Source organism: Salmo salar, chromosome ssa13 (genome assembly GCF_905237065.1).
Source record: "Salmo salar chromosome ssa13, Ssal_v3.1, whole genome shotgun sequence".
Taxonomy (NCBI): Eukaryota; Metazoa; Chordata; class Actinopteri; order Salmoniformes; family Salmonidae; genus Salmo; species Salmo salar.
Genome location: NC_059454.1, coordinates 29,327,109 through 29,343,120, shown reverse-complemented (window position 1 = coordinate 29,343,120; position 16,012 = coordinate 29,327,109). Strand labels below are relative to the sequence as shown.

At 41.5% G+C, this 16,012-nt stretch overlaps 1 protein-coding gene across 1 annotated transcript; it reads left to right on the top strand.

Annotated features, from left to right (window-relative positions):
* Positions 1–5,482: 5,482 nt before the first annotated feature.
* LOC106566836 (troponin C, slow skeletal and cardiac muscles) lies at positions 5,483–8,967 on the top strand. The gene is made up of 6 exons (XM_014135293.2): positions 5,483–5,678; positions 7,387–7,417; positions 7,555–7,701; positions 7,960–8,074; positions 8,218–8,354; positions 8,545–8,967. The coding sequence occupies exons 1-6, from the start codon at positions 5,655–5,657 to the stop codon at positions 8,574–8,576; spliced, it is 486 nt and encodes a 161-aa protein (XP_013990768.1). The 5' UTR covers positions 5,483–5,654; the 3' UTR covers positions 8,577–8,967.
* The last annotated feature ends 7,045 nt before the right edge of the window (positions 8,968–16,012 follow it).

Genomic DNA, 16,012 nt, shown 5'->3' with positions numbered 1-16,012 from the left:
GATCTGCAAAGAGGAGTGGAACAAAATCCCTCCTGAGATGTGTGCAAATGTAACAGTATAGCTTCCGTCCCTCTCCTTCAACCTGGGCTTGAACCAGGGACCCTCTGCACACATCAACAACTGACACCCACGAAGCATCGTTACCCATCGCGCCACAAAAGCCCAACTACAAGAAACGTCTGACTTCTGTGATTGCCAACAAGGGTTTTGCCACCAAGTACTAAGTCATGTTTTGCAGAGGGGTCAAATACTTATTTCCCTCATTAAAATGCAAATCAATTTATAACATTTTTGACATGCGTTTTTCTGGATTTTTTTGTTGTTATTCTGTCTCTCACTGTTCAAATAAACCTACCATTAAAATTATAGACTGATCATTTCTTTGTCAGTGGGCAAACGTACAAAATCAGCAGGGGATCAAATACTTTTCCCCTCACTGTACTCCACAATACTAACCTAATTGACAGAGTGAAAAGAAGAAAGCCTGTACAGAATACAAATATTCCAAAACATGCCTCCTCTTTGCAACAAGGACCTAAAGTAACACTGCAAAAAAATTGGCCAATCCAATACAACACATTACTGAGTACCACTCTCCATATTTTCAAGCAGAGTGGTCGCTGCATCATGTTATGAGTATGCTGGTAATCGTTAAGTACTGGGGAGTTTTTCAGGATAAAAAACAAATGGAATGGAGCTAAGCACAGGCAAAATCCTAGAGGAAAACCTGGTTCAGTCTGCTTTCCAACAGACACTGGGAGATGAAATACGGATAATAACCTAAAACCTAAAACACAAGTCCAAATCTTCTTACCAGAAGACAGTGATTGTTCCTGAGTGGCCAAGTTACAGTTTTGACTTAAATCTACTTGGCAATATATGGCAAGACCTGAATATGGTTGTAGAGCAATGATAAACAACAATTTTGACAGAGCTTTAAGAATTTTGAAAAGAATAATGGGCAAATGTTGCACAATCCAGGCATGGACAGCTCTTAAAGACTTTCCCAGAAAGACTCAGATTTAATTGCTGCCAAAGGTGCTTCTACAAAGTATTGACTTAGGGGTGTGAATACTTATGTAAATTAGATATTCCTGTATTTCATTTTCTAAAAATGTGCTATATTTCCAAAAAACATGTTTTACTTTGCTCTTATGGGGTATTGTTTGTAGATGGCTGAGAAAAAATATATAATTTATTCAATTTTGAATTCAGGCTACAACACAACAAAATGTGGAATACGTCAAGGCAGGGGCGGAAATCCCGGGGGGGACGGGGGGGACACGACCCCCCATCCTGGGAAAAATATGATTTGTCCCCCCCAATATATCACTGTAAACATAACTATGTAATTTAAAGAATATTAATAATACACAATGAAAGCAATTATGCTGATTATAGACACTTAATAGCGCGTTCTTAAGTTTCAAAAGATTGCGACCCCCCCACCCTTTGCCTCACAATGGTTTGATCCACTGCCAGTTCCTTAGTTGGCAAGGTAACAGAGGGGTCATGTCTACTGTCTGAAAGGCACTCAATGCACGTAACTGACGGGAGGTTCATCCAGTCAATCGCGCCAATGCAATGTTTTGTTTTATGTTGGCAGGGTTCACACACACACTAGCTGAATTTGCAGAGCTAGCGCGCAAATATTAACTATTAAGCTAGCTAGTACCTATTCCATTTATGTGGCATCGTCAAAGATGGAATCTTTGCTATCGTCAATTTATTCCAAGATCAGCATGCAGACGATGTAAGTTAGTGCTTCAAAGTCCCTGTGATAAGGTTAGCGATAAACTGAAGTCCAAACTGAACAGAACTACACTCTCTTCTACCATTGTCTTAAATATATTTAATGGTCTCGTTGCAAAAGCTAAATTGTCGCAAGGGGACTTTTATTTATTTATTTTATTTCACCTTTATTTAACCCGGGTAGCAAAGATTATAGCAAACACCACTGAAACGGAATTGGTGCTCGCTAGCTTTGCAAATTCAGCTATTGTTGGAAGCCAGCCAATATGAAACAAACTATTAAAATTACAAAAGGTTGCAGCATATGTTGTGTAAATGGTGAACTCATACAGCTGTCAACTCTTGTCACTGCAATCCGTTTCACATTTGCTAGCTACCTTTTAGATCGAAGCCCAAATAGAATGATAGAAGATAAGATGATAGAAGCCCATCTCCTACTGTAAATTACCTGCACACTGTGTGTGTGTGTGTAGCCAGCCAGCCAGCCAGGTAGAAAAATGGCAGAAAAATAAAAAAGACAGACATCAGAGTATTTTTCAGTACACCAAAACGCAAAATAAGAACCCTAGTAGCCTAATATCTCAAAGACTAGTTGATAAAATGTTCATAAGAAAGAAATGAAATTCTAATGGAAATGTTTCACAATGATGTCATTAGGCAGAACAGGCAACAGATGGCACACAGACAGCAGAGTTGGGGACAGATATGCAGGGACAGACTGGCAGAGACAGGGAGTCTCAGGTAAGTTTGTTGAGTCTTTGTTTGGCAACATTATGAAAGGTTCTCAATTTTTTTGACTTGTAAAATATGAACATAATTGGAAAATGCCATGGATACCCCATTTAAGTCATTTACATTTAAGTCATTTAGCAGACGCTCTTATCCAGAGCGACTTACAAATTGGTGCATTCACCTTATAATATCCAGTGGAACAACCACTTTACAATAGTGCATCTAAATCTTTTAAGGGGGGGGTTAGAAGGATTACTTTATCCTATCCCAGGTATTCCTTAAAGAGGTGGGGTTTCAGGTGTCTCCGGAAGGTGGTGATTGACTCCGCTGTCCTGGCGTCGTGAGGGAGCTTGTTCCACCATTGGGGTGCCAGAGCAGCGAACAGTTTTGACTGGGCTGAGCGGGAACTGTGCTTCCTCAGAGGTAGGGAGGCGAGCAGGCCAGAGGTGGATGAACGGAGTGCCCTTGTTTGGGTGTAGGGCCTGATCAGAGCCTGAAGGTACGGAGGTGCCGTTCCCCTCACAGCTCCGTAGGCAAGCACCATGGTCTTGTAGCGGATGCGAGCTTCGACTGGAAGCCAGTGGAGAGAGCGGAGGAGCGGGGTGACGTGAGAGAACTTGGGAAGGTTGAACACCAGACGGGCTGCGGCGTTCTGGATGAGTTGTAGGGGTTTAATGGCACAGGCAGGGAGCCCAGCCAACAGCGAGTTGCAATAATCCAGACGGGAGATGACAAGTGCCTGGATTAGGACCTGCGCCGCACCCCCACTCTCAATTTAAACTGGTGACTGAACTAAGATTTGTTAAAGGCAATGGTATTGCTGTTGTGATTAGTTGTGTAGTTTTGGGTACCGGTAGTTAGGAGTACGGCAAACACCTTATTTCTTTGGTTCCTCAATATACATTTACCATATTACAATGTAGGCTATGTGTTACAGCACTACTTTTGGTGTCCCCCTCAGGAATTGCTCTTGAGAACATTTCATGTAATTGTCCTCTCCAAAGTTAATTTTCGCCCCTGCGTCAAGGGGTATGAATTCTTTGTAAAGGCACTATGGGAACGCATTGAATAACACATTCATATATGGCTAAACAAACAGTAAAAAAATAAATCATTACAAATAAGGTTTTGAAGAAAATAAAATAAATCTCAGGAAATATATACAGTTGAAGTCAGAAGTTTACATACACCTTAGCCAAATACATTTAAACTCAGTTTTCACAATTCCTGACATTTAATCAGAGTAAAACTTCCCTGTCTTAGGTCAGTTAGGATCACCACTTTATTTTAAGAATGTGAAATGTCAGAATAATAGTAGCGAGAATGATTTATTTCAGCTTTTATTTCTTTTATCACATTCCCAGTGGGTCAGAAGTGTACATACACTCAATTAGTATTTGGTAGCATTGCCTTTAAATTGTTTAACTTGGGTCAAACGTTTCGGGTAGCCCTTCCACAAACTTCCCACAATACGTTGAGTGAATTTTGGCCCATTCCTCCTGACAGAGCTGGTGTAACTGAGTCAGGTTTGTAGGCCTCCTTGCTCTCACACGCTTTTTCAGTTCTGCCCACACATTTTCTATAGGATTGAGGTCAGGGCTTTGTGATGACCACTCCAATAATTTGACTTTGTTGTCCTTAAGCCATTTTGCCACAACTTTGGAAGTATGCTTGGGGTCATTGTCCATTTGGAAGACCCATTTGCGACCAAGCTTTAACTTCCTGACTGATGCCTTGAGATGTTGCTTCAATTTATCCACGTAATTTTCCTCCCTCATGATGCCATCTATTTTGTGAAGTGCACCAGTCTCTCCTGCAGCAAAGCACCCCCACAACATGATGCCGCCACCCCCATGCTTCACGGTTGGGATGGTGTTCATCGGCTTGCAAGCGTCCCCCTTTTTCCTCCAAACATAATGATGGTCATTATGGCCAAACAGTTATATTTTTGTTTTATTAGACGAGAGGACATTTCTCCAAAAAGTACGATCTTTGTCCCCATGTGCAGTTGCAAACCGTAGTCTGGCTTTTTTATGGCGGTTTTGGAGCAGTGGCTTCATCCTTGCTGATAGGATTTGTTTTACTGTGGATATAGATACTTTTGTACCTGTTTCCTCCAGCATCTTCACAAGGTCCTTTGCTGTTGTTCTGGGATTGATTTGCACTTTTCGCACCAAAGTACGTTCATCTCTAGGAGACAGAACGCGTCTCTTTCCTGAGCGGTATGACGGCTGTGTGGTCCCATGGTATTTATACTTGCGTACTATTGTTTGTACAGATGAACGTGGTACCTTCAGTACCTTTGGAAATTGCTCCCAAGGATGAACCAGACTTGTGGAGGTCTACAATTTTTATTCTGAGGTCTTGGCTGATTTCTTTAGATTTTCTCATGATGTCAAGCAAAGAGGCACTGAGTTTGAAGGTAGGCCTTGAAATACATCCACAGATACAACTCCAATTGACTCAAATGATGTCAATTAGCCTATCAGAAGCTTCTAAAGCCATGACATAATTTTCATAAAGTGTATGTAAACTTCCGACTTCAACTGTATATTTTTATGACACATATTTAACCCCTTTTTTATTGGCACAAAACTTCATACACTATTATCTCCATAGCCGAATGAGAGATAAAGGTGCAAGTACAACACATAAGAAGTACAGGATCCCTGCTGGAAGACACTGATTCTTTCCCCACAGACCAGTGTAGAAAGGCCACCAAATCCCCAACAAACACAAAATCTTGTCTGTGAAATATCATTATTTTTCACAAAAAAAATGCTCTTATGTCCAGAACAACCACAGTGGGAAAAACAAACAAGTGTATTGATTTGACATCCTTAAAAAATATGTTCCTACTTGGAATCCCGTTTGCTCCAAATCTAGCTGGGAGACAATAAATATCACCAATTTAGGTGCTGCGGCCTAGGCTCTCCTATTGTTGGAACATCTCGGTTCTTCCTCTATTTATAGTTCTCACTCTCTCTCTTCTGATGAGAACAGTGGGATGACGCAGAGAGGGGGTCAGAAGTTTTTTTAAACACCACACGCCCCTAACAATAAAGGCTGTGGCAGGTGTTGCTTCTATCCTTTGTCCCGTGTCTGAGGCGTTTGTGGGAGCGTCAGTGTGTTCCAGTGACTGAGACAGAGAGAAAGGCAGGCCAGCAGCCATGGATGATGTATACAAAGCAGCGGTGAGTACAGACACAGGGACAAAACCTGCAGGTTGGGGGTTAGTTGACACAGGAGGATGCCAGATAGTTTTTGTCTGGGATAATAGACAGTCTTTTTCACCGCACATTCACATTACAGTTAGAATCGATTGACTGAGGTCAGCTAAGAGTCTTCATCTCATATACTAGGGAGGAAGGAGGGACTAATAATCTCAATATTCATTCATTGGCGTACCTGGGTGTACTGTGGCTGAGTAAAAATCAAGGCACTGTTATGAAATCACGTGCCTTTTCTTGGCGGTTTGTTGGCTCAGGTTGTGGACGGGGGTATATCTGTTGAGGCACAAGGTCAACATGAATATGTGAAAATAACGGCCCGTCATGACTGTGGTGTTATGTTTAACACATTTCACACAATGGCTATATGCTCCAGCTCACATTATATGTAGAGTACACACTCTCTGGACACAAGCCAGAGGTGAATAGAGGTTAATGGGCCCTGAGGAAAGTCATCTCTAGTTGTTCAACTGAATTAGACGTTGATGACGTCAAAAAGCCCTAATCCGCTTTCAAGAGCTGTGAGAAGCGAGAAATGGTTTTACCAGTCAACCTCAATTCAAGATATATTTCACGAGAGCTACCGAGTTGTAAATTATGATTTCAGTATACCCAAGGTACCTTTGACAAACCAAGTACTCGTCAAAGGAAAGGGATTGGTAGTCACATAGACATGTTCCCACCTTGACGTTGATTGGTCGAAGTAAGTGCAGTAATATTGAGTGTCAAGACCCAACTAAACATGGTCATACGATGGGAAAGCACCTCATGTGAAAGTGTCATTCAACACCATCTTTTTATAGAGGAGAGTAATCAAGAAGGGCCAGCAGAACTTTTCTGAATGTGTTGACCATTATTGTCCCTCTGAGAATAGGTCATTGTCCTTCTAAAATAAGAGTTCACAGTGTATGAATAAATGATCTCACCAAAAGAGTTGTAAAGTCAATGGAAATTCAACATTGTATCTTTTGAATAAACAACTAACAAGTGCCAAGATTCATCAAGGTTAAACACAAAGTTAGTCATGTTCTATGAGGACAGCTATTCTGAAAAGGTCGATTAAATGTGAACTGCACAACAAAAAGCTCATTGCCATGACATTATGAACATTTGAGCTCAGCATTATCTTTTCTGAGTACCCAGATGACGTAATGTGAGGTTAGATGGGATTTCTTGCATTTCTCTGCCTGACAACATAGAACAAAGGACAGTTAGGAAGAGGAAGAGAGTAGACAGCTGTCGGCTCAAACAAATGTCTGTCAGCGGAATCTGTGCCAGAGCCCCCCTCGCCACAATACAAGAATAGTAGGTGAAGAAAGCAGCGTGACATTTTAGTCAGACTGCACCATGGGTAGGGGGCTGTACTCGACAGGTTTTGGGCTGAGTTCAACAAGAGGGAGAAGGGGCTGGGGTACTGATGGAATATATTACACACTGCGAGGGCTCAGGGCTGACTGCATACCAAGGTGAAGAGAGACAAGACAATGAGGAAATGGCCACCAATGGTCCAACTATGAGTCGTCAATTTGTCAAACAAATGTCAAAGAGGCAAACCAATCTGCATAATTTAGGCACATAAAGTAGACTAAGATGAGTTCAAAAGTACGATACCATGTCTGCCAACGCAAGTAAATTGCATACAATATGTAACTTTCCCTACTGTTCCCTTCAGGTTGAGAACTTAACAGAAGAGCAGAAAAATGGTGAGTCTTGGTTTTTGGACACAATAATTGCTCTTACAAACCATGTCTTTAATTTTGCTCCATTCATGTCTGTGGAGAAGCACTAGTAATACCCATAAACTTAATTTAATCTGCTTCTCACCACTATGTCCCCACAGAGTTTAAGGCAGCCTTTGACATTGCATGTCAGGGTGCAGAGGACGGCTGCATCAGCACCAAGGAGTTGGGGAAAGTGATGAGAATGCTGGGGCAGAACCCCACCCCAGAGGAGCTGCAGGAGATGATAGATGAAGTGGATGAGGATGGTGCGTCCCCATGGATACAAATATATCAACACTCAATACTACACAATACTACATCCCCTCACTTCAATATGAATTAACCTTTGGCAAAGTCATTAGGTCAGGTAGCCTGAGGGGTGGTTCATACATAGTTTTCAGACTGGTCCGAAATGTTAATTTCGAAGTCATGACATTACTATGTTTCAGCATTAAGACCCCGTGTGTGTGTGTGTGTGTGTGTGTGTGTGTGCGTGCGTGTGTGTGTTGGGGGGGGGGTTACAGGCAGCGGGACAGTAGACTTTGATGAGTTCCTGGTGATGATGGTGCGCTGCATGAAGGAGGAGAGCAAAGGAAAATCAGAGGAAGAGTTGGCTGAACTTTTCCGCATGTTTGACAAGTAAGGCTAATATCAAGCAAAGTACCTGCCAAAAAACATTTGTGCTTACTCTGCCAAGAACCAATAAAGACAAAAATATAGAAAACCAAAAAAGTAATGTCAATGTTATCAGGGATATGTGTACTCATTGATGCTGCTTACAGAAACGGAGATGGCTACATTGATTTGGAGGAACTGAAAACCATGCTGGAGTCAACTGGAGAGGCCATCACTGAGGATGACATCGAAGAGCTCATGAAGGATGGAGACAAAAATAATGATGGAAAAATTGATTATGATGGTAAGACAAGAGGTCCAACAGTAATCATTTTAGACAAAAGATCAGGCTGGGACTTCCAGAATGTGTAATTGTTAGTTTGTTTTTGTCAGCTACATGTACCAATGACACTCGTCTAGGTAATCCATTCAAAACATTTCACAGTTCAAATCCAGGCAGTCAAAAATAAATTGGGTGTCATTCTCTTCCACAGAGTTCCTGGAATTCATGAAGGGGGTTGAGTAAAGGACTCCAAAGATTCATGGACTCTCGGCCCGGGGAAATACTCATACCTCCTCTTAGCTCTGACTGTCACATTATTGCCTGAATACATTGGACAACATTGAAATAAAAACCTCTTTCTGCTTGGCTCCATCTACCACAAAAAATGTGTTATATCCTCAATGTGTATCGGCCTTGGTTGACATCTTGTATGTGGTCTAGTTTTTATCCATAACATTATTAAGGGACCTTAAAGACAATAGGTCTTGTTATGTCCATAAAGTGAATTTCTGAATTACAAATTGATTTAACCCCCCCATAATCCTATAATATTTTATTTGAAATTTTAACCTAGGGGAGGAAACACTCTTCTCCACAATACTGTATATTTTCAATAAAGAAAGATTTTCAGTAATCCAGATGAGTCTTCAATTCAATCAAATTGACATCAACAGGATTGCTTATCACCATTGTATTGTATGTTATTGTATTGAATTGCATTGTATTGTAGAACAAAGGAATAGCACAATGGGTCATTGCTGTATAAAGGGCACAATGTAGGCCTGGTAAGGCTCTTGAGATAAGTGACAAATTCCAAGATTTGCAGGGGTTAACACCAGGTATCACTTTATCATTGTGTGAAACCCCCCCCACACACAGATTAAATATCTCACATTAGTACGAGCCCTGAATGCTGATTGGCTGACAGCCATGGTATATCAGACAGTATACCACTGGTATGAGAAAACATTTATTTTTACTGTTCTAATTACGTTGGTAACCAGTTTATAATAGCAATAAGGCACCTCGGGGGTTTCTGGTATATGGCCAATATACACTCCGCGATGCGTCATGCGTATGAACAGCCCTTAGCCGTGTTATATTGGCCCTATACCAAACCCCTCGTGCCTTATTGCTTAAATATATTATGGAAAATGTTTAGGTATCTTCATTTCTTGGGTGGGTTTTTACAGGACAGAGCCTATGTGAAAAAGTCAAAATAACAGAGGGCATCCGAGAACGCGTCTGCAACAGAAGCTGGTTTCAACCAATGGAGATGTATCAATCATGTGTGTCTTTTACACAATGATGTTTATATGCGTCACTGGTTTTGTGCCAAGTCAACGCGCTGATGAGATAAATATGACGTAGGCAACATCAGATTCACCACACTGAAAATATTACTAGCTAATGTCATCCTAACATATTGTTGTCTAAATGGTACCCTTCGTAATTGCATTGGACTCGTGGCAGCAACCAAGGTAAAAGGAAATCATGACTACCTGGAATGATCAAATGCTCCAGGTGCTTCGCGGAATGAATAACTTTTATTCGCCAGGTTAGAGTGAAACTATTGTGATATATGGGAGGTAATGACAAGCTGTGGCTAGCTATGTGTGTTTAATAGCGAAATTACTACTAGTTATCATTCTAGCCTATACTACAACGCATCTCTCTAGAAGGCAACATTTGTTTGTGTTACCCAGGCTCCAGTCGCACTACTTTCCTTCGGTTTGGGGTGGGAGGAGAGCAAGTTGGTCGGGTGCCTTGCAAAGTGGCGTCCATTTTGAGTAAATTTCCAACCTCTTCAATCCACCACACGGCGGCGCTATTCGTCTGTGCCAAAATGTTGACACCTATAGGAGGTCAGAGGCTGTAGATAATTTTCTTAATAAACAGATCACTTAGGAGGGAAGGCTCACTGACCGTCTTGAAAGGATGGAGAGATGAGATGAGAGGGAAAGTGTACTATAATATACTCTGAGAATTAAACCAAACTCAGAAATGTGATGTTTATACACTTAAAATTATATATTTGTGCCTCTTCTATAGAATTACAAAGTAATGCTCAGAGTCTGCAACACTCCATTAATGTGTATGGAGTAGAGGTCGACCGATTATGATTTTTCAACGCCGATACCGATTATTGGGGGACAAAAAAAACCTGCTGCCGATTTTTATTATTATTTTTATTTTATTTTTTACATTTATTTTTAATTGATTTATTTGTAATAATGACAATTACAACAATACTTAATGAACACTTATTAACTTAATATAATACATCAATAAAATCAATTTAGCCACAAATAAATAATGAAACATGTTCAATTTGGTTTAAATAATGCAAAAACAAAGTGTTGGAGAAGAAAGTAAAAGTGCAATATGTGCCATGTAAGAAAGCTAACGTTTAAGTTCCTTGCTCAGAACATGAGAACATATGAAAGCTGGTGGTTCCTTTTAACATGAGTCTTTAATATTCCTAGGTAAGAAGTTTTAGGTTGGATTTATTATAGGAATTATAGGACTATTTCTCTGTATATTCTATTTCATATATCTTTGACTATTGGATGTTCTTATATGCACTTTAGTATTGCCAGTGTAACAGTATAGCTTCCGTCCCTCTTCTCGCTCCTACCTGGGCTCGAACCAGGAACACATCGACAACAGCCACCCTCGAAGCAGCGTTACCCATGCAGAGCAAGGGGAACAACTACTCCAAGTCTCAGAGTGAGTGACGTTTCAAACGCTATTAGCTCGCACACCGCTAACTAGCTAGCCATTTCACATCGGTTACACCAGCCTAATCTCGGGAGTTGATAGGCTTGAAGTCATAAACAGCGCAATGCTTGAAGTATTGCGAAGAGCTGCTGGCAAAACACACGAAAGTGCTGTTTGAATGAATGCTTACGAGCCTGCTGGTGCCTACCACCGCTCAGTCAGACTGCTCTATCAAATATCAAATCATAGACTTAATTATAATATAATAAACACACAGAAATATGAGCCTTAGGTCATTAATATGGTGGAATCCGGAAACTATTATCTCGAAAACAAAACGTTTATTCTTTCAGTGAAATACGGAACCGTTCCGTATTTTATCTAACGGGTGGCATCCCTAAGTCTAAATATTCCTGTTACATTGCACAACCTTCAATGTTATGTCATAATTACGTAAAATTTGAGCCAGGCGGCCCAAACTGTTGCATATACCCTGACTCTGCATGCAATGAACGCAAGATAAGTGACACAATTTCACCTGGTTAATATTGTCTGCTAACCTGGATTTTTTTTAACCTAAATATGCAGGTTTAAAAATATATACTTATGTGTATTGATTTTAAGAAAGGCATTGCTGTTTATGGTTAGGTACAGTCGTGCAACGATTGTGCTTTTTTCGCAAATGCGCTTTTGTTAAATCATCCCCTGTTTGGCGAAGTTGGCTGTCTTTGTTAGGAAGAAATAGTCTTCACACAGTTCGCAACGAGCCAGGCGTCCCAAACTGCTGCATATACCCTGACTCTGTTGCAAGAGGTGACACATTTTCCCTAGTTAAAAGAAATTCATGTTAGCAGGTAATATTAGCTAAATATGCAGGTTTAAAAATATATACTTGTGTATTGATTTTAAGAAAGACATTGATGTTTATGGTTAGGTACACGTTGGAGCAACGACAGTCCTTTTTCGCGAATGCGCACCGCATCGATTATATGCAACGCAGGACAGGCTAGATAAACTAGTAATATCATCAACCATGTGTAGTTAATTATGATTAGGATTGATTGATTGATTGTTTTTTATAAGATAGGTTTAATGCTAGCTAGCAACTTACCTTGGCTTCTTACTGCAATCGTGTAACAGGCAGGCTCCTCGTGGAGTGCAATGTAAAGCAGGTGGTTAGAGCGTTGGACTAGTTAACCGTAAAGTTGCAAGATTGAATCCCCGAGCTGACAAGGTAAAAATCTGTCGTTCTGCCCCTGAACAAGGCAGTTAACCCACCGTTCCTAGGCCGTCATTGAAAATAAGAATGTGTTCTTAACTGACTTGCCTAGTTAAATAAAGGTGTACATTTTTATTTTATTTTTAAATTGGCAAATCGGTGTTAAAAAATACCGATTGTTATGAAAACTTGAAATCGGCCCAAATTAATCGGCCATTCCGATTAATCGGTCGACCTCTAGTATGGAGAGATATCAAATCAAACTTTATTTGCCACATGTACCAAATACAACAAGTGTAGACTTTACCATGAAATGCTTAATTACAAGCCCTTAACCAACAGTGCAGTTCAAGAAGAAGAAAATATTTACCAAGTAGGCTAAGATAAAAAGTAACACAATAAGAATAACAATAACGAGGCTATTTACAGGGGGCACCGGTACCGAGTCAGTGTGCAGGGGTACAGGCTAGTTGAGGTAATCTGTACATGTAGGTGGGGGCGAAGTGACTATGCATAGGGTAACAAACAAACAGTGAGTAGCAGCAGTGTACAAGAGGGGGGGTCAATGTAAATTGTCCAGTGGCGATTTTTATGAATTGTTCAGCAGTCTAATGGCTTGGGGGTAGAAGCTGTTGAGGAGCCTTTTGGTCCTAGACTTGGTGCTCCGGTACCGCTTGCCGTGCGGTAGCAGAGAAAAGTCTATAACTTGGGTGACTGGAGTCTCTGACAATTTTATGGGCTTTCCTCTGACACTGCCTATTATATATGTCCTGGATGGCAGGAAGCTTGGCCCCAGTGATGTACTGGGCTGTTTGCACTACCCTCTGTGGCGCCTTACGGTCAAATGCCGAGCAGTTGCCATACCAGGCGGGGATGCAACCGGTCAGGATGCCCTCGATTATGCAGCTGTAGAACCTTTTGAGGATCTGGGGGCCCATGCCAAATCTTTTCAGTCTGCTGAGGGGGAAAAGGTTTTGTCGTGCCCTCTTCACGACTGTCTTGGTATGTTTGGACCATGATAGTTCGTTGGTGATGTGGACACCAAGGAACATTAAACTCTCGACTCGCTCCACTGCAGCCCCGTCGATGTTAATGGGGGCCTGTTCGGCCCACCTTTTCCTGTAGTCCACGATCAGCTCCTTTGTCTTGCTCACATTGAGGGAGAGGTTGTTGTCCTGGCACCACACTGCCAGTTCTCTGACCTCCTCCCTATAGGTCATCTCATCGTTGTCGGGGATCAGGCCTATCACTGTTGTGTCATCAGCAAACTTAATGATGGTGTTGGAGTCGTGTTTGGCCACGCAGTCGTGGGTGAACAGGGAATACAGGAGGGGACTAAGTACACACCCCTGAGGGGCCCCAGTGTTAAGGATCAGTGTGGCAGACGTATTGTTACCTACTCTTACCACCTGAGGGCGGCCTGTCAGGAAGTCCAGGATCCAGTTGCAGAGGGAGGTGTTTAGTCCCAGAGTCCTTAGCTTAGTGATGAGCTTCGTGGGCACTATGGTGTTAAACGCTGAGCTGTAGTTGATGAACAGCATTCTCACATTAGTGCTCCTTATTATTCTCACATAAGTGCTCCTAGTAATCATTTAGGCAGGTTACTTTTGCTTCCTTGGGTGGTCTGCTTGAAACATGTAGGTGTTACAGACTCGGTCAGGAAGAGGTTGAAAATGACAGTGAAGACACTTGACAGTTGGTCCGTACATACATTGACTGCACATCTTGTTAATCCGTCTGGCCCAGCGACTTTGTGAATGTTGACCTGTTTTTAAAGGTTTTGTTCACATCGGCTACCGAGAGCGTAATCACACAGTTATCCAGAACAGCTGGTGCTCTCGTGCATGCTTCAGTGTTGCTTGCCTCGAAGCGAGAATAAAAGGCATTTAGCTCGTCTGGTAGGCTCGCGTCACTGGGCAGCTCACATCTGGGTTTCACTTTGTAGCCTGTAATAGTTTTCAAGCCCTGCCACATCCGACTAGCATCAGAGCTGGTGTAGTAGGATTCAACCTTAATCCTGTATTGACGCTTTGCTTGTTTGATGGTTCATCTGAGGACATAGCGGGATTTCTTATAAGCCTCCGGATTAGTCATCCGCTCCTTGAAAGCGGCAGCTCTAGCCTTTAGCTCAATGCGGATGTTGCCTGTAACCAATGGCTTCTGGTTGGGATGTGTACAGTTGAAGTCGGAAGTTTACATACACTTAGGTTGGAGTCATTAAAACTCATTTTTCAACCACTCCACAAATTTCTTGTTAACAAACTACAAGTCGGTTAGGACATCTACTTTGTGCATGACACAAGTAGTTTTTCCAACAATTGTTTACAGACAGATTATTTCACTTATAATTCACTGTATCACAATTCCAGTGGGTTAGAAGTTTACATACACTAAGTTGACTGTGCCTTTAAACAGCTCGGAAAATTCCAGAAAATTATGTCATGGCTTTAGAAGCTTCAGATAGGCTAATTGACATCATTTGAGTCAATTAGAGGTGTACCTGTGGATGTATTTTAAGGCCTACTTACCTTTTGACATCATGGGAAAATCAAAAGAAATCAGCCAAAACCTCAGAATAAAAATTGTAGACCTCCACAAGTCTGGTTCATCCTTGGGAGCAATTTCCAGATGCCTGAAGGTACCACGTTCATCTGTACAAATAAGAGTACGCAAGTATAAACACCATGGGACCACACAGCCGTCATACCACTCAGGAAGGAGACGCGTTCTGTCTCCTGGAGATGAACGTACTTTGGTGCGAAAAGTGCAAATCAATCCCAGAACAACAGCAAAGGATCTTGTGAAGATGCTGGAGGAAACAGGTACAAAAGTATCTATATCCACAGTAAAATGAGTCCTATATCGACATAACCTGAAAGGCTGCTCAGCAAGGAAGAAGCCACTGCTCCAAAACTGCCATAAAAAAGCTAGACTACGGTTTGCAACTGCACATGGGGACAAAGATTGTACTTTTTGGAGAAATGTCCTCTGGTCAGATGAAACAAAAATAGAACTGTTTGGCCATAATGACCGTCGTTATGTTTGGAGGAAAAAGGGGGATGCTTGCAAGCTGAAGAACACCATCCCAACCGTGAAGCACGGGGGTAGCAGCATCATGTTGTGGGGGTGCTTTGCTGCAGGAGGGTATGGTGCATTTCACAAAATAGATAGCATCATGAGGGAGAAAAATTATGTGGATATATTGAAGCAACATCTCAAGACATCAGTCAAAAAGTTTGGTCGCAAATGGGTCTATCAAATGGACAATGACCACAAGCATACTTCCAAAGTTGTGGCAAAATTGCTTAAGGACAACAAAGTCAAGGTATTGGAGTGGCCATTACAAAGCCCTGACTTCAATCCTATAGACAATTTGTGGGCAGAACTGAAAAAGTGTGTACGAGCAAAGAGGCCTACAAACCTGACTCAGTTACACCAGTTCTGTCAGGAGGAATGGGTCAAAATTCACCCAACTTATTGTGGGAAGCTTGTGGAAGGCTACCCAAAACGTTTGACCCAAGTTAAACAATGTAAAGGCAGTGCTACCAAGTACTAATTGAGTGTATGTAAAATTCTGACCCACTGGGAATGTGATGAAAGAAGTAAAAGCTGAAATAAATCAGTCTCTCTACTATTATTCTGACATTTCACATTCTTAAAATGAAGTGGTTATCCTAACTGACCTAAAGCAGGGAATTCTTACTCGGATTAAATGTCAGGAATTGTGAAAAACTGAGTT